General features: G+C 45.1%; 1 protein-coding gene across 3 annotated transcripts in view; it reads left to right on the forward strand.

The window, feature by feature from the left end:
* Positions 1-18,049, forward strand: part of ANKS1A (ankyrin repeat and sterile alpha motif domain containing 1A) — a 102,964-nt gene that overhangs the window by 25,568 nt on the left and 59,347 nt on the right. For 2 of the 3 annotated variants that reach the window (XM_086627411.1, XM_086627412.1), the window contains exons 2-10: positions 1,921-2,001; positions 2,792-2,948; positions 4,871-4,933; positions 10,702-10,998; positions 11,676-11,751; positions 12,045-12,146; positions 13,455-13,550; positions 13,660-13,856; positions 15,685-15,777. In XM_086627411.1, the coding sequence (XP_086483537.1) occupies positions 1,921-2,001; positions 2,792-2,948; positions 4,871-4,933; positions 10,702-10,998; positions 11,676-11,751; positions 12,045-12,146; positions 13,455-13,550; positions 13,660-13,856; positions 15,685-15,777 (1,162 nt within the window). The remainder of the gene's footprint in view (positions 1-1,920; positions 2,002-2,791; positions 2,949-4,870; positions 4,934-10,701; positions 10,999-11,675; positions 11,752-12,044; positions 12,147-13,454; positions 13,551-13,659; positions 13,857-15,684; positions 15,778-18,049) is intronic. The other variant, XM_086627413.1, reaches the window with a different exon arrangement.

Genomic DNA, 18,049 nt, shown 5'->3' on the forward strand with positions numbered 1-18,049 from the left:
GTCTTTCTGGCACTAGTTTTAACCATTAATTGCCACTTTAAATCCAGCAATAAATTATTTGGGCAACCACACTGCGCGAGCCCACTGCCAGAAATAAACCAGAGCCTGAGAATTACTCAGGTCCCCTTCATGCTTCAGGGCTGTTGCAGCTGGATGGAGTAGGGCACCTCCTGGACTCAATCCGATTTTTTTTTTTTTTTTTTTTGGTGTCTCATGTACCTTCTGGATGTACTTTAAGCCGTCATCCTGAAAATGATGTCAGTAGCACTCGAAATATGTTACATGCACATATAGGTTTGCCATTTGCTTCTGGAGCGAGTGTGGGATGGTGTGGTGTGTGGGAATGCCTCTGGAGAAGCCTTCTGATCCTTTGCAAATTGGATTTTGTGGCTTACTTCCCTGTCCTCTTGGATGAAGTTTCCCCTTAGCTGCCTCTCCTCTAGTGGAGCTCGTGTCTGTCTCAGGACTGCGAAGCCTTTTACAGTGCTCTGCCAGATCAGGAATCAGTTGGAGGGGAGAGACTTTCCATTTCAGAATGTGCTCCCGAGTCCCACCTGAAACGTGTTTGAGTGCTCCTGAGTTTACTTCTGAATTTCCACTTGGTCTGCACAAGATTCCTGTTGGTTTGGTGCCTTTCCTGCTGCTTTTACGCACCATGGTATAGAGTTTTTTTTCTGGCTAGGAGCCCTCTAGTAACGACTATTATTTTAGAAAACCTAGTTACTGCTCGGAGTGCCTGGGTATCATCCGATGAGTCGCAGCGATTCCATGCTGGGGAGGAAATGAAATGGTCAGGAAAGGCCTGCTTCATAAAAAGCAACAGTTGACTTTATTTTAAACCAATTAAATTGAGGATTAGAAAGTGCTGTTTAAGTTCTAGCCCTAGTTAAAGGAAACAAAGCAGGAAAATGTACTGTTAGGAAAAGCGTGATTGTCTAGGCTTGTAACAAATCCTCTAATTCTCAAAAGTATTAAGTTTAAAACAGGCCAGTGTACAAGGAATGATGGTTTTGTAACGGAGAGGACTGTCTTTAGGAAGGGTGAAGGGTTTCAGTTTGCTTATAGGAACATATTGATTTGAGTCCATGTGTCCTTTCTGGGAGAGGGTGAGGGGTGGCAATGGAAACCAAACTCCTGTAACAGCAAGCTCGAGCAGCGCCAGCTTCTTGAACATACATTTCTTCACTGTTGTAAATAGGACACCTTGCAGGGGTTAGAGGGAAGATTAATCCTCTGTAAGGTTAATCTTTAAATCCTTGGTGTTCAATTTTTTGTTGTTGTTGAACAAGGGAGGGAAGTTAACAGTATTCTCAGAAGTGCTCTGAGACCACCTACTCTTTCATATAGACTGCCAGCAGCTGTCAGATGGAAACGATTTTTGGACAGTATGAAATCAATGTGGAATCACACTGGTGACCAAGAGCAGGCTCTGTATCCCACAGTCTTTGAGTTACATCCCTAGTGACTCTTGGCATGGAGGGAAGAGGGTTTCCCAGACCCATCAAAATTCTTCAGAGGGGCGTGAATTAGTGGTGGGTTGATGGGTTACTGTCTCTTGTGGTTAACTTTAATAGGCACATGTTCCACTGAAGATGCTTTTTTGGCAAGCATAAGTATGGCTGAAAGATGTCTGGTAGCAGGAAAACGTGGGAGCTCTGGTTTAAAACCAGGATGGTCTGATAAAGCGTCGAGTAGCGGATCCCTGTACCGGCCGTGTGCTTTGTGACACTAACCCCTCTGCTCGACACGGTGCTGTGCCCTCTGTTCTCTGTACTACTGTTCTTAACCACAGCTGTCCAGCCACTGGTTTGCTTCCAGATAACCAACGTGGGGTGAGAATTCTGCTGAAACTTGTCCTTGCCAGCTGTCCGTCTGTTCGGTGTAAGCCTAAGTGTTCCATGTACGTTTTCTGTCTTGCAGCATCTGGAGAGGGCCAAATGTGAACTGCGTTGACAGTACTGGATACACTCCACTGCACCATGCTGCTTTGAATGGTCATAAGTGAGTCATCTTATAATGCCTTTGATCACAGGGGATACTATGTGCTCTACAAGCCACTGTTTCTGTGTAATTCATTCACCAGTCTAATGCTGTTTCCACTGAAAATGTGGTGATGGTGCAACACTACACCATCTTCAGGACAAGCAGTGAAGAACATCAGTGCAGCGAAGCTAGAGAGGCACTGGCTGCTGCACAGTATGGTCAAATGTCTCTTTAAAAATTGGTCAAAACACTGAGATCTTCAACCGCCCTTTTATTTATAATAAGCAATTTGGATAAGAGATAACAACATATTAAAGGTGGCTTCTCCAGTAACAGTCCTCTGCAGTCTGTCTGGTGTCCAATGTGTTGCTGTGCCTGCACCACTTAAAACTCATTTTCGTGCATATTATATTTTCAAGTAACTCCACTCTTCAGCAAGGTAAATCTTATATTGTTCATTGCTACTTAAGGTATTGAGAAATTGAATAGAGTTTAAATATTTATTCATCTTCATTGTGCTGGTGCAATTCACTTTTCACCAGAGTGGCTTGTGGATGACTTCAAGTCCCTATTCAGCTACATTAGTATGAAGGTAACAGAGATCTTTCCTGAGCTCATCTCAGCAGTCTTTGATTTTTACTTTTTTCCCTTGGGCAGCATTGAATAGGAAAGCTTTAAAATCACATTTCAAGAGGATCTCTGAAATACTCCTGTTCAGATGAACTTTTTGTAAAATACTTTACAGCAGAATGTATGCTGTGGAACAAGGACTGAGTATCTCATGGACTTGAGTTTCCTTCTCTTGCAGGGATGTTGTGGAAGTTCTGCTGAGGAACGACGCGCTGACCAACGTAGCAGACTGTAAAGGCTGTTACCCTCTTCACCTGGCAGCTTGGAAAGGAGATGCAGACATAGTGAAGCTCCTCATTCACCAGGGACCTTCACATACTAAAGTGAATGAGCAGGTCTGCGTATTTTTCTGTAATATATTGTTGAGTAGTGGATGGAGAGGGACTACTTCAGCTGACTCCTGACCCTTCCCAAACTAGTAGCAGTGGTTATAAAGTCATACTTGCAGATGGGATAAGAAGGGCACCGCCTAAAGCAATACCTCCAGTTCTGAGTTAGTGGTTGAATGAGTAAGGTGTACATGTTTATAGAGATACATAAATACGAGACCCACTCAACACCTAGGAAGTGGTCTCCTGCTTTCATACTGAGCTTCCAAAACTAACCCATAGTTTTTCCTTTCAGTTGCTGTATAGCTGAGAAGGTTTCTAGTTCTGTCAAAGGATGCATTGGCTCCCTTCTTTGGGAACTAAGCAAAACAGCTTTGTTTAGTCTTTGTTTGGCCATGCTCTCTTAGCTACTCTCCTGGCTTGTCTCTAGCACTTGCTCCAGTTAACTAATTGGTCAGTTCTAAGATAATTTTAGCCGTACTTGCCTCCAGATAAATCCCTAGCTTGATCTTAAAGAATTATTTTCTCAATCAGGCAAGAAAAAAAAAATCTGGTGGATTTCTTCCCTTTGTCAAGATGATAGTTTTTGGAGTAGGATGCCCAGGGATTGATTTGTCCGTGACAGCTATTCTGTGCAGCGGCTGCCATGTCCACCTTGGAGGGCTGGCTCCTGTGTAACTTGCCCATGCAAGTCAGCAGGTATCTTACAATTCCAGGGAACCTCTGAAATGCTACTGCTGGAAGACCCAAATATTTCTTTTGCTTGAGAGTTTTGGATGAGGGAACTGGTGTAGTGAGTGAGGCCAACTGAGCAGTGTTACTGAACCACTGATGGCTGAGGGAGCTTGGGCAGACGTGCAGTAACAGACCCAAATCAGATGGTTAAAGCTACAATAGTCCTTGGTTGTCCTGTCCCTGAAGCAGGAATATCTAATATCCCTGTGAATCAACTCCTGAACCACTCGGGTTTTCATCCAGGAGAAGAGGAATAAGCCAAAAGTTTGTCTGCCTTAGTACCACAAGGCTAAAAACGTGTCTTCATCCAGAAGTTCATTCACAAGTAGGTCAGATACTCATGACTCAAGTTTAGCAAAATCTGTCAAAGTCAAGATGAGCAGCTGGGAACTGTGAGTTTCTGCTGTTTAATTTTGACCTGCTGTGTGTACTTTTCAGAAGCTGAGGAGCAAACTGCCTTCGGAGTTGGTTTAGGAGTCCTAATCCCGCTTCCGGACATTCTTTGTGGGGACCCAAGTGCCGTGCTTAAGCTTTCTGTTCCTCGGTGTGAGGCTGCTGACTTGATGCACGAGGCTGCTCCAAGACTAAACGGGTGCTTTCAAAGCATTATGAAATGAAAAACGTGGTGGCAATGCTATTCACTACCACCCCTCGATTGAGCAGAAATAACTGAGTGTGTGTTTTAATGCCTTTCTTGATAGTTTTCCAGTTTGAGGCTGTGCTTAATAATGTCTTCAGGCACAGCTGCAGGCGTTCAGTCTGTTTAAATAGATTGGAGAAGTGCAGCTAGTTGTTTACAATCAATCTGATAAGAATTGACAGGGCCCCGAGTGTAAACTGCCCTGCTCTGAGTAGGACAGGTGTAGGGGAAACCTTTGCAGAAGATTAAAAGCTTAGTGTAATCCTTCCAGGTAATGTTTCATTAACGTCTGTTTAGTAGGAACCTTTTTAAACGAGAAAAGTCAGCCGAGTAGCCTGTGCTGCTTGTGTTCGGAGTCTTGTAAATGAAATGCACAGTGGTTCGAGTTACAGGAATCACAGCTGGAATGGCTTCTGCTGTTAATAGCTTTGACTGGAACAAGATGCTGTGTTCTGTCATTTCCACCCCTTGGGAGTCACCCATTGCTTTGTTGCTATATCTCACCCATTTCATTATCACATTTTTTTTTTCTTTTTCCTCTTCCTTTTTGTAGAATGCTCTTGAGATCAAAGAACTCAAAAAGTACGGCCCCTTTGACCCATATATCAATGCCAAGGTGTGTACTTTGCTGTCAGCATTTCACTGCATCATTACTCCAAGCTGCACTCGCGTGCTTCCAGGTGCAATGTCATCCAGGTGCAATCATGCCTGTTCCGTTTGCAGCTGCTTGGGGAAAAGTCAAGTGCGACCATTTATTTACTGTGGGTTTCTTTCTTCAAAGCAGTTATAGAGACATATTTTAAGGGAAGCTCTTCCTTACTTTCCTGGGGGCTCCTTCATTGCTTAGCCTTGTAGGACTCACGGTGATGGTCAGTTTGCTTGATTTGGCTGGATGACTTCCACAAGGTAATGGTATGTTGAATAGAATGCTTTAGGTTTTGTTTCATGTGCTAATGTTGCTGATAAATGCAAAGAGAAGGAATTTTTTTTCCTGCTTAAACGTGGATGCATTTTCTGTGGGCTGTTTGGAGTGAATTTTCATGCCTTTTCTCCTACAAAATGCATAATGCCATATTTGTCATTTGAATGGACAGTTAATTCTTCTGGTGGTGGTGTGGAGAAGGGAAGGCAGTTACGTTCGTGCCTCCCTTCCCAAGTCCTTTGTGTCCTGCTTATTGCATCAGTCTCTCTTTTTTGATGTTAAGTCTGTTGTGTTGTCTGACCCTCAGCCCTAGTCTTCTGTTCCTGTTTTCTTGCCTATTTTGCTCCTCTTTTGCTTTTAGTTGTTCTTGAGCTCCAAAAAGGCATGACATCAGCACTGAGGCTGAGCAATTGAGGGCGCAGATAAAAAGTTCCTGGTGGTGTTTTCTCAGACACCATTTTTCATTTTTATTTATAGTGAAGATGCAGGCCAGCGATGGCATAATAGCCTGGTGATTTATCATGAGATACTTCTGCTGTAAGCCACCACACCACAGTTGCTTCCAGCCAATTACTTTGGATCCAGCCATCCATGGCAGATTTCTGTCTCCCAAAGTTTAGTAAAAACTTTCACTCTGCTTGATCTGCAATACCTTAAAAACACACGTTTGAAATTCCTGAGCTTGCTGGCCGCTGGGAGTTATGTTTGGTTTTGCAGACTTCTGTTTCAGGAAATACTCCAGTGTATATATCTCTTCAAACACAAAAATATTTTCATGAAGCTCATCCATATTTGTGATTTTTACAAAAATCCAGATGGGAATTTTACAGCAACAAATATCTTCTGTAGAAATGTATCAGTTGAGGAGTTTGACTGCCTGCTTTCTAAAGCATTGTCAATAGCAGAGTAAAATCCTACTCACTCCAGCATTAAAATGTTGAAAGGACGGTAAAGATGAAACTGAGCTCCCTTTCTTGTGGATTTTTGTTTAAGTATTCTATTTTGGGTTTTATATTTTTGACAAGTGCATTGTTTTAAACTCTCAGTTCAGTTTTCAAGATAGCTGTAGTGCTCTCAAGAACAGGACTGGTGTTTTAGAAATCTTTGCTGTGGTTTTAAGGAGAGAGAGATGATTTATGCACAGTCTGTTAAGTTCATCACAAGTTCTGACCAGCTTTCCGGTGGTTTCTGACCAGCTTTGATGAGAAGCATGTGGAATCATACCTCTCATGCAAATGTTGATGTTTTCTTAATAGCCTGGCTACAGGTGGGAGAACCACAAAAAGTCCAGGTGAGAAGTGCAAGAGTCCTTGCTTAGCTGGTGCTTCCAGCTTCTCAGCTCCCATGGAGGATGGGATGTCATACAAAAATGATTGAAGTGAGATGTTTCATCTTTCCAAACATTTTGGGATGTTTAGAAAAGGGGGAAAGCACTTATAGAAGGTTGGACTACAATTTAAGATCCTATTGAGGAAGAGATAAGAAAGCCAGAAGCTTCTCGCTCTCCTAAAAGTTAAAGAAATAGTTAACAGCTTCTTTTCGTCCCCCTTTCTTTTCAACATCTTCTGTTCAACAGGAGGTCCCTGCAATACGTCTGTTACAGGCGTGAAGGACTTCTGAAAAGCAAATGGCAGAAGCAAAGTTAAGAGATGGAGCAGCAGCTTCGCGCCAGTAACTCCTGCTACCCCGAATTTGGTTATTTAATCTGTAGGAAGGAACCAACCAGTTGAGCAGAGCCAAAGTAGGAAAAAGCTGTCACATAGTTCAGGTTTGTGCACTGCACAAACTGCCTTTGTCTTTTTTAATTGGAAGCAAATGAATCATGCAGATTGGGTTTAAAGTGCTGTAAATCTAAATGGGAGAACAGTGGAAGCCTACCATCTGGAGTCTGCGAGCGAACCGGGCAGCGAAGCCACCCGCAGAGCTCCCGAAAGCTTGTTGGACATATGGGGATCATTTTTCCTCTGCAATGCCTTTGGCATTGTTGGGCACCTGTAGGAAGGAAGGAGGCCTGTTCGTCCTTACCCTGCTCCTGGCAGTGCCGAGTGGGATACGGATGGAAATCGTGTGCTGCAAAAGGAGGGATGGAGATGGTACGACTGAGCGGGCAGCTCCAGCCAACTCTTCTGGCCTGCTTTGTGCCCAAGGTTCTGATGTGCCTTGTGTGTCACCTCCTGGTGAAGCTTGGGTTTTGCTTAATGGCTTTTTTTCTCTCTTTCATTTTGGCCTGCCTTTGACTGAAATTTTATGGAGTGCATGCCAGCGGACATCCCTCCTCATCCCTTTAGGATCAGACGTGCCACTGGAGCAGCAAAAGAGCCGGTTTTTAGTAGGGCAAGCCTCGGTTAGACATGCACACACTGGCAAAAATCCAACAGAGGAATTTTAGAAATTGGTTGGATGGGACTGAAGGGTCATGTAGCCTCTTTCCCCAGGCCTGGGGCAGGATCAGAGCTACCTAAACCATTCCTGACCAGTGTTTGACTAGCAGCTTCTCAAAAAACCGCAGAGAGGGACAGCTCTATAAGTCTCCCTTGGTGGTTTATTGAACTGTTCAAACCTCTGCAGGTTAGAAAGTTAGAAAACTTTCCCTTGTTGAAACCAAGTCTCCCTTTGTTCAATCGAAGCCCTGTTACGGTGTGCTAGGAACAGCGATGCAGACAGACACGCTTCAAGGGGCTGTAGATTTTCCATTTCAGTGTCTGATGAGGCACATAAGAGCTATGGCATGTAGATCCTGGTTACCAGGGTTGAAAAACTTGATGGAGCCCCTATGAAAGCAGAGGCATTTCTCCTTGTGTCCCTGTTTTGTGGTCTGTAGGCGGGCATCGTATGAGCCCAGCTTCTCGCTCCCAACTGTGAATGGAGGGGGATGCTAGAATTCCTGCAACAATGCAGCCCCTGGGCCCTGTTGAGTGCTCTGTTTTTCTAAGAAGCAGTTTTGAAATTTGAACCCATAAGCCTTCTGGCTGCTGGAAAGGAATTTTCTTTTTCCTTTTCCGATAAATATGTATGTCTGAGCGCTTATGCATGTTGTTCATGCTCCACTTTGGTTTGTGCTTGGAGAGTCGATGCAGGGAAGGGAGACAAACTCTCTTGCCTGGAAGGGCTCTAGTGTGTTTTGGCTGTTCGAAATGCTCCCAAAATGGAGGCAGTAAAGACTTAGGCAATAGTGGGAGTTTCCAGGATGCAGTCTGTGATGGGGAAAGACTTGCTGTAATGATTCAGGGGAGTTTTTCACTTGGTGATCTCTGTTGCAGGAGGAAAGTCTGAGGTTTTCACGCCGAGTGCCAGAGCCCTGACCTGCTTCAGGAAAATTAGCCTAAATTGCAATGAAAATGGGGGAAGTCTCCAACAATTATATTTTTAAGGGATGCTGTGTTCCCATTTCTGAGCTGCCAGGCAGGAGTTCAGAGTTGCTGCGTGCTTTAAAGCACCCTTGAGGGATATGCTCTCTGTGCCAGAGGGATGAGAGGGGAACAGCCCCAGCAGTGGAACTCCCCAGTAGCTAGGGCTGCGTGGCATGAGCACTGCGTGCCCCCCATGGCTCTCTGGTAGATACCTGCTGCTCCAGAGGGGTTATCTACTCTTTCTGCAAAAACTGGCAGCAAACCTCCCTCCTGCTATGGGAGGTTTGTCATGGGCTATGTCATGGGCTTACTCATACCTGGGTTCCCTTCCTTGCCAAATAAGAATAATGTGATTTACCAACCTTTTAAATGCCTTGAGATCAGCAACTCGAGCTAATCGATAGGTGTAATCTCCGTGGTTCTCTATTCTCTCCTCTTTTCATTCCATATGTGTATTTTATGTGCAGACTTCTTTATTCTGCAGTAACTTCTGTCCACTTGTATGTGCCTTCCTTCACCATGGCTGCCTCTGCCGCTCCAAGTATCGAGCCTCTTGTTTCACTCTGAACTTCTGTGCTAACCGTTGCCGTGCTTTCCTTTCCTTCTGGAATATCTCATTCTGCACGTGGCTGTTGCTGCTTCCTGCTGCCTTAGTCTTTGCTTTTACACAAGCTGCAGCGAGCCTCTCCAGAACTCCTCGCTCCCCTTATGCTTTTCACATGGCTGAAAAATGATGCAAGTACCAGATGAAAACAAAGGGGAGTTTGCATGCGTGACTCCTGGAATCCCCAGGATGACCGAACACCTTAATAAGATTAAAGTACTTGTACAACAGAGCAAGTTCTGCAGCGTGGTTGTGAAACGGTGCAAAATATTGACTGCTCCTACAAGCTGGTATCCAAAAAAGCACATGTGCTCTCAAAGCGAAAAGGAAGGTATTTTGATCAAATTTGGTTTTCAAAGTAGTACTCTGAACTCCATCAAGACAAGTACATTCTCTTTTCTTTTAATGAGAACTGTTCTTAAAATGAGAAAATCTACCACAGTTCTTTCAGCTAAAGTTAAATTAACAGTTTGTACTGAGGTTATTTGGGTCAAATTGTTAGATAAGTATTTGTTTCTAAAGTCCCTTAGCAGAAATCCCTCTGTGAATAACACACAGTAGTAAAACTAGAAACTTGAGGTGAATTTAATTTGAGAAAAGGCTCTTTTAAATCTGACGATGTTCCTGTTTTGCGCCTGCAAGTGAAGTGTGTTAGCTTGCTTGTCTTTCAATGCTCTGCATTGCTGATTTTTAGCCTGACACATACTGCATGCATTAATTGGATCCGACTTTCACTCTGGAGTTGTTCTCTTGTCGCTTGGACATCTCTTCCCTCAGTTGACCTGAGACCTTGGCTACAAGGGCTCGCTAGTGGAGTGATCTGATTGTGCTGCTTTCCAATTCACAAACTGCATGTAGCTTTATGCACCGTTTCTCTAACCCAGCCAGCTTGTGAGCTTCAGAATTGCAAAGGTGGAACGACTGTTACAACCAGGATGAGTAGGATTCGAAACGATTGAAGTTTAAATCTAAAATGATGACAATTAAGCTACAGCAGACAGAATTCACGCTGCACTTTGCCTGTTGTATGTTGCAGCCTTTTATTTTCGTGGCACCCCGAAGTGTGGGATGCTGCCAACAAATAACAAGACTGCTTTCCCCAAGTGCTAGTGAATTAATGGGAATCCAGATACAGCTCGACAATCCCTTAAACTTCAGCATGGTCCCTTGATTTTTGACCTCAGTGCTTTGAAAACAGGCTATTCCCTGTATAACACCTATTTCCCGCAGAGCAGATTTCCCATAGCTGAGCAAAGCTTATTGTTCTGAATGTTTCCGAAGCTTTTACTGGGTGGGTCAGTTGAGTTCATGAGGGGATGTCTGTACCTGGTAAATGGCTGGTGAGACAGTGAAAATGTTGCTCCAGGCTCCGTTTCAAACTGGACTCTCTGTTTCCCGACTGCTTTTTTTGTCTTGTTTTTGCATTTAAACTTCAATGTTTTGAGCGAGGCACGGAGCAGCTCTGTTCTCCCCCGTTCTGACCCGCTGGTGTTTGTGACCCCCCCCAGAACAACGACAACGAGACGGCACTGCACTGCGCCGCGCAGTACGGCCACACAGAGGTGGTGAAGGTCCTTCTGGAGGAGCTGACCGACCCCACCATGCGCAATAACAAGTTTGAGACTCCTCTGGACCTGGCCGCGCTCTATGGCAGGCTGGAAGTTGTGAAGATGCTCTTGAACGCTCACCCCAATCTTTTAAGCTGCAACACCAAGAAACACACTCCCCTGCACTTGGCAGCTAGGAACGGTCACAAAACTGTAGTCCATGTCCTCCTGGATGCTGGCATGGATAGCAACTATCAGGTATCTAGTGTGTCTGTGTGTGAAGGGCTGCTCTGATTGCTGGGGGATGGAGAACCCCCTGATACGGAGAGCTCCACCCAACCCTCTTCCCAGAGGGATCGTTTATGAAAGATGAGCGATCCCTTTGTTTTCCTCTGGGCTGTTTGTTCAGCTCCTGGTTGCTCTGAGAAGCTGCTCAGAGGGGTTGTGGTGCTGTGCATGCTTCACGCCTGCTTGTTAGTTGGAGAAAGAGCCCCAGACACATTGTGAGGGAGAAGAGAAAGCTCTTTGGCCTAAGCTATTCTGCCCCGCAGTACTATGAGCTCTTGACAGCAATGGAGGCAAATAGTGTCTCTTCCTATCCAGCCGCTTGTGAACATGCTGTTTTCACAGCAATAGCTTGTATGTGGTGGTCTTGTCTTTCCTTTTCAGGACATGACCTCTTGCTAAGCTGTAGAAAGTCCTTTCTTGGTCTCTACGCTGGGCCCGCATGTGTCTCTGAAGAGACCATCCCCATCTTGCATTCCAAATTCTCAGCATTGTAATAATATTGATAGTCTGTCCTCAGTTGCAGGTATTGTTGCCCACACTTTGTATATGATGCCATATATTTATTGCTTCTGTAACCTTCTAAAACATGCCTCCATTGCCATTCCCTGCTGTCTAGCTTCATGCTATTTTTTCCATTTAATTTGCAGACTGAAAAAGGCAGTGCTTTGCACGAAGCTGCTTTGTTTGGCAAGACAGATGTGGTACAAATATTGCTGTCTGCAGGTGAGAGAACAATCCCCTTCTGAAGCAATAACGCGGTGATCTCTTCACCCACAACTTGAGGAAACCCCTTTATAGTGGCAGCATGTTTCTCCAACCAGCTCTCAAAGTTCCTGGTAGAGGGTTGTAGGAGAGATCATCTCTTGGTGTTTGGCTTTAGGTCTGCCTCTAGAGCATTTTTTTAAGCTCTCCCCAGTGATGATCACAAATATCAAGTCAGATTTTACAAAAAACACGAATTTGCACATAGTTAGAAGGTATTCTTGCTTATGCATTCTCTACACCTATTGCCATAGGTATTGATGTGAACATAAAGGATAACAGAGGCCTGACAGCTCTGGATATTGTGAGGGAACTTCCTTCTCAGAAAAGCCAGCACATAGCAGCTCTTATCGAAGGTAAGTGATGCAGCTCTGTGTGTGGGCGGGAGAGAAAAGTTCGGGGTGCTTATTGTGCCAGTGCAAGTACAGGATTTTGTTCTCTAGTCCTGGAGAGTGCTGAAAGCAAAGGAGCTTCAGGCCAGGTCAGGTCCCTTGATGAGAATCTTAGAGGTGTTAGAAGGAATGATGCCTGAACGCTCAGGTGAGCTGTCTTCAGACCGAGTGTTTGCAGGGGGACTTCCAAGGAGGGGAATTTAGAGGATTAGCTCCTTTGCTGAAGGAGTGTGGCATGACTTTTACAGTTTAAATGGGCTTAATTGAGCTTTGTTTCACTCACTTTAGAAGTTAATTAAAATTAAGGATAGCCTAAATCTGCTTGCAGAATGCAAGGTAATAGCTTTAGAAACGGTTTTGGATTAACTGTCCTTTATGTGTCTGTGTAGGCAAATAGTCATCCATGGATCTTACATCCTAGTCCTCGCTTTATTGTGAAGTTTGGGCTTGAATTTTGCAGATGAGATTTACAGAAGAGGCTTTGATTACTTGTGGCTTATAAAGGAGCTGGGCCCATTGTGCCTGTCCAAGTTAGAGAATGAAATGTGGTATCTTAGCTAAATTCATACCTTGTAATTATGCTGTCTCAGTTCCCTCTTAGCTGTGGGGAGAAAGATCAGAAGTGTATGCAACTGGTGTGCATTATTCATCCTTAGCATTTGAGAGCTCTACAGGTTCAAAGCACTTTGCAGACTTTTAATTAGGCTTTGCCTGTGAGGCTGCCAGGTATTATCTCTGTTCTTAAACTGAAGACCAAAGATGGGCTTTAAAACTGGGGTTCTTGCAGGTAAATGCTGTTGGTTTGCTCCTGTGAGTGAGCTGGCTGCATGAGATGTTGTTGTCTGACTTTATTCATGGAAGCTTAATGTTTCTGGCTTTGCCTGCGGTGAGGGGACCACAGCTAGAATTGGTTTCTCTGTCTCAGGACTCCAGAAGACCAGACTACACCTCTGTTCAGTGATGTAGCTTGTGTCTACAACATGAAGTAATCTGCTCCATGACGTTGTGTCCGCACAGGAGCTTTGCAGCTTTCTGATTAAAGACTGCAAAAGTTCAAAGAGCCATCCTTAACCTCGTGCATGTGATTAAAGAGGTCGCCTGCTTCTATTTCGGGATCTGAGCTGCAAGTTTTAATAATGTGCTTTGGTTATTTTTTGGAGACTTAATAAGCTGACAGTTGGCCTTCCATCCACAAGGGACGAAGTACCATATGCCCAAGTGGACAGAAACTAGATTGACATAAACTGACCCTGTTGCCCCACCTCGTTGCAGATTACACGATTGGGAAGAAAAGTGCCAAAGCTGCAGAGAAGCCTGTTCAAGCACCGCTTGTTCCAGCCACGGATCCCGCGTGCCGGGTAGCTCAAGGTAGGCTTCCACGCAACACGACGGTCACGACCACTCTCGTCCCTGCAAGCGCTGACTTTCCGAGGACGGAGCCCCGAGCGATGCGTTCGTGTGTCCCTCCCTCTTACAGGTGATGTGGAGAAAGCAGTGACAGAACTGATCATAGATTTTGACGTGAACCCAGAAGAGGAGAGCCCGTATGAAGCTTTATACAATGCAACTTCCTGCCACTCCCTGGACAGCCTTGCCAGCGGGAGATCTTCAGACCGAGAGTCTGTGAATAAGGACGTGGAATCAGCTGGTCTCAAAGCAGCAGGAGTCAGGCCTGTATGTAGCTGTGTGTGCTCATCTGTTTGTCTTAGAAGGATAGGGAACTTGCCTTCCTTTCCATGATTTTGCAGCAGGCTGCCACTCCCCCATCTTGAGGAAAACTTTAAACCCATCCCTGATGTTGATTAGGGCAGACAGGTACCTCTCCTTTTTCACTGCCCTGTTCACATAACCTCTGTTGCGTTGCCCATGAGTAGCCACTTCTACATGCCTGGCTTTCACCTAGTGTTGCATCCTTCTGTGTTCTGGCAGTTGAATACTGGTGCCTGTGAGTTTTAGTTTGTCAGGATGTGGTACTTAGCTGAAGGGGTAACTTCTTGTCCAGAAGAAACCTTTAGAAACTTTTGTGTGGAGCATTATTCTCATCTCTCCTGCTCTCTGCTTTACCCAAGAGAAGGCTCTCAGGAAATTATCTTTAAGGATATCCTGTTGGAAACTAGTTGGCAGCAGAAACTTTTTTTGTGTGTATTACTTGCAGGCATCTGTAGAGGGTACTCAAGGCTTTACAAGGCAATGCCAAGCTCCTGGAACTGTCTCCAAAGAAGTCTTTCTCACCTTCTGTTAGTTGCATCCTCTGCCCCTTTAGTAATCGGTGGCAGCACTGCTATGGGACAGATGGGATGCTGGCCTTGCAGCACGCTGCGTCAGCTTCAGGATTTGTTTTCTGGTTCGTTTTACAAAGCCTGCTCCATGGATGTATTTTTGGACAAAAGGCAAAGCAGCAACGAACAATTAAACTGCTGGTGGTACAGTAACCATGCTTCCTCTGTGTCTGCTAAGAGGTGCATCCTTTTTCTAGTACTACCAGCAAATATAGTAGAAATGAGACAAAAGCTTTAGAAGACTGGCATTTCAGCCAGATCTCTCTTTTGGGTGTGCAGTACAACATGCACTGTCCTGTTATTAACTAAACCTTGGTGGCTTATATCCGTGTACTGTCCTGTGTTAACAGTGTCTGTCAGCTCTATCACAAATTAAAAAAAGTTGAGTGGCTGAACTGCAGTGAAAAGGGAAGAGAAAGAAGGTCACGTTCCAGGAGCCCGCTGGAGTTTCTCCCAAAACTTGCTTGAGTTTTTTGGAGCGAGCGGTTCTCCTCTGCCGTGTTTCCCTTTGCCATGAGGTGGAGCTGTCGCAGGGCAGGAGATGTGTTCAGCTCTGGAGCAGCGTTCAGCTCTGCATCCAGACAGGCAGCGCAGCTCTTGCTGCCCACAGGCAATCCTGGGATATTTGAGGAATGCAATGCAGCATTGTCTCTTGATCCTCTAGGGTTTTCCACTACAAAAGGTGCCTCTGGAATCACTTATTCATGTTACTGTTTCATGAAGGCACAAGTGATGAGTCTTCCCTTTCTCCCCATTTGCATGAGTTCAGTACTGACCTTCGCTGGGCAGTGCTGTGCCTCTGAGATTACCAGTCTGAGTCTGAACGAACTGGCCTAAATAAAATGAAGCAATAAACCTGTGCAAACAGCACCTTCCACCCCGGCAGTTTTATTTTCCTGATAACATAGTTGGTGCTCAGGTGGGTCTGAGCTGGCCTTGTGCAGTGTTACTGCTGCAGCAGTGGTCCATCCACAGGACTGCAGCACAGTGAATCTGCAGAAAGGGCTCTCAGCCTGAATAGGTATCCTGCTGGAGAGGAGGAGGAGGAAAGGCAGCAACCATTGCTGAGCTCTGTGCTTAGGACTGGACTTCTACTCCACCCAGATTAACGTGAGCAGGTCCTAACCATGCTGCGTTCACAGCAGCGTGGACAGAGTGGTGGTGGAAGCAGGAGGGGACGTGCTTTAACACAACGCAGTTGACTGTGGTCTTCTAAACCGCAGAGAGAACGTCCACCCCCGCCTGCCAAGCCTCCACCTGATGAAGAGGAGGATCAGCATGTGGAGAAGAAGTTAGGCCATGGTGCTTCCTGTGAGGTACGTGGGACTTGATCTGGGATGTTTTGTACGAGTGTGGTTTAAAGAACAGTGTTAGTGATTTGGGAGGGGCCAGCAATGGTGTTACCTCCCTTGCAAGTCGGGTTGTGAATGTGAAATTTCCTTTTGCTCCAGCATTGCGGCTGTCACTCGCCATGGGAACTTTCTTTGTGCGGCTCTTCCAGGGCAGACCTTCAGCCTTACTTTCCTATTCTTGGCTGAGAATTCCCTTAGGAAGAGATTTTTCTGAATCACGTTGCGATGTGGACCGTTGCCCACTTGTAATGATCCCACCAAATGCATCTTCACTTGAGACCGAAACCCAGAGGGCCGTCGCTTCCTGCTTCCTCTTAGCATCCAGCTGTGGAGGAGATGCGTGGGCTTGTGGGTCCTGCTGCCATGAACAGGGATCAGGGCCATGAATTCAACCAAGAATCTGGCCCAGCATATGTTAAAGCTGTCTTCTGCAGAGGTCAAGGCGTGTGAGCTGCTTTTTGATGAAACTCAAGCTCTCCTATTCTGCATCGTTGCTCCTGGCCTTCCTATTGCTTGTTTTTATTCACCTGCCTGTGAACCTCAGACGTGAGGGCTCTCTGAGACACCCACGTATGGGAGTGTGTGAAACCACAAATCTGTCTTGACAACTTTTGTTGACACCCAGGAAAATCTTCAAAGCGAAAACAAATATTGTGGATCTCCTCGCTTTTCCAAACGCAGTAGGTTGTGTGCAAAACAAGTGGAGTGTGTGCTGCCTCTAGCTGTCGGAACAGACTCCAGTTCACCAGATGCTTTGCTTTGAATGTCTTGATCTGCTGAAGTTCCTACAAGGCATAAATGTGATCTGTTCTTTGAAGTATGTCAAATCTACGCAAGACATGAGTAAATATTATTTGCTTTCATAGACCTGATTTTTTTTTTTTATAGAAAGAGTAAAGCTCCAAACAGTGTGTCAACAGTAAAATTGAAATGTGAAATTGAGGACTGATCTCTCTGCTGCTGTTAAAATAGTTTTGCAGTGTGTGATAACCAGTCCTGCGGCAGGCACTGGGCGGAGGAGAGCTGGGTAGCAGGTCATGGCATAACTGGAAAGCAGAACTTGTTCATGATGATAAACACGAGGGAGGGAAACGTGCATTGACTGCTCCTGCTGGGTTATCTTGCCGTATTTAATTATGAAACACCTGCTGTGTTGTCCTGCCACTAATGGCTTTGGAAACGTGATCCATTAAAGGAAATCTTGCTGGCAAATAGACTCGTACGCAAAGTGACTCGCTGGGGAGATCTTGATTTGCAACCAATTTCATTGTCATAAACGCTGCCTGGAAACGACCTTCTAGGTGTACCAGTAAGGCAGTGCTGGGTCTGGTTCGTTTTCTTTGCTTGCTGCTTCTGAGGTGCTCTGCTTTTCTGACTCTTGCCCGTTATTTATCGTCTCAGTCCATGTTCTGCCTGGGTTGGGCAGGCGTGAACAGGAATACGCTTAGGGAATGCTGTAAACGTCTCGTTGCAACATCCTGAGCTGCCATCCTCCAGACCTGCTCTCACGTTAGAGCCAGGACAGTTAGTCATTGAATATTCTGGGGATGGGCCAAACTCTGGTTTCAAAAGTAGTTTTTTATTATTCCGTTGCCAAGATGGGATTATCAGTCAAAGCAGATGTGCATAAACAAGAAACTTTTAACTTTCATCATGGAAAAACATTAGTACCAACAGGCAAAAGAGCTGATTGTTTGGAGGTGCTTGAGTGCCTTCTTCCACTATCTGCAGAAACCTTCTGGGTTTGTGGCTGAATAAGAGTCTGCGTTGTCAAATTAAACTTCAGTTTCATTTGTTTACTACTCATCTCTGAAAGGGAAGTGCAGACAAAAGACACGGCGCCCTGATTGTTCCAGCAGTTTGGTCTGCAGTTCTGGTGGGGGAGGAGAGAAATGAGATTAGTTACCCTTTAAAAAGTCCTTCCAAGTCCACTGCTGTGGATGAAGTACGCTTTAAAGAGCATACTCATCATTAGCATCATCATATTCTTGGGGTTTGCTGGTAGTGAATATTTATGCGTGCTAACCAACATGTACGAATAAATGAAAGATGAATTGGAAGAAAGTTTTATTTGATTTTGTTACTCCTGGTTGCAGAGCCTACAGAGCAAGCACGGTTCTCCAGCAAACAATGCTCTTCATTTTGAGTGAATTTGAGCCTGTAACCAGGCCTGTAAATGCAGGCACAAAAGTTTATGAAGCGAAAGCCTTGGGAATTGTGTGCTCCTAGGGAGCTA

This window comes from Tauraco erythrolophus, chromosome 27 (assembly GCF_009769465.1).
Source record: "Tauraco erythrolophus isolate bTauEry1 chromosome 27, bTauEry1.pri, whole genome shotgun sequence".
Classification (NCBI taxonomy): domain Eukaryota; kingdom Metazoa; phylum Chordata; class Aves; order Musophagiformes; family Musophagidae; genus Tauraco; species Tauraco erythrolophus.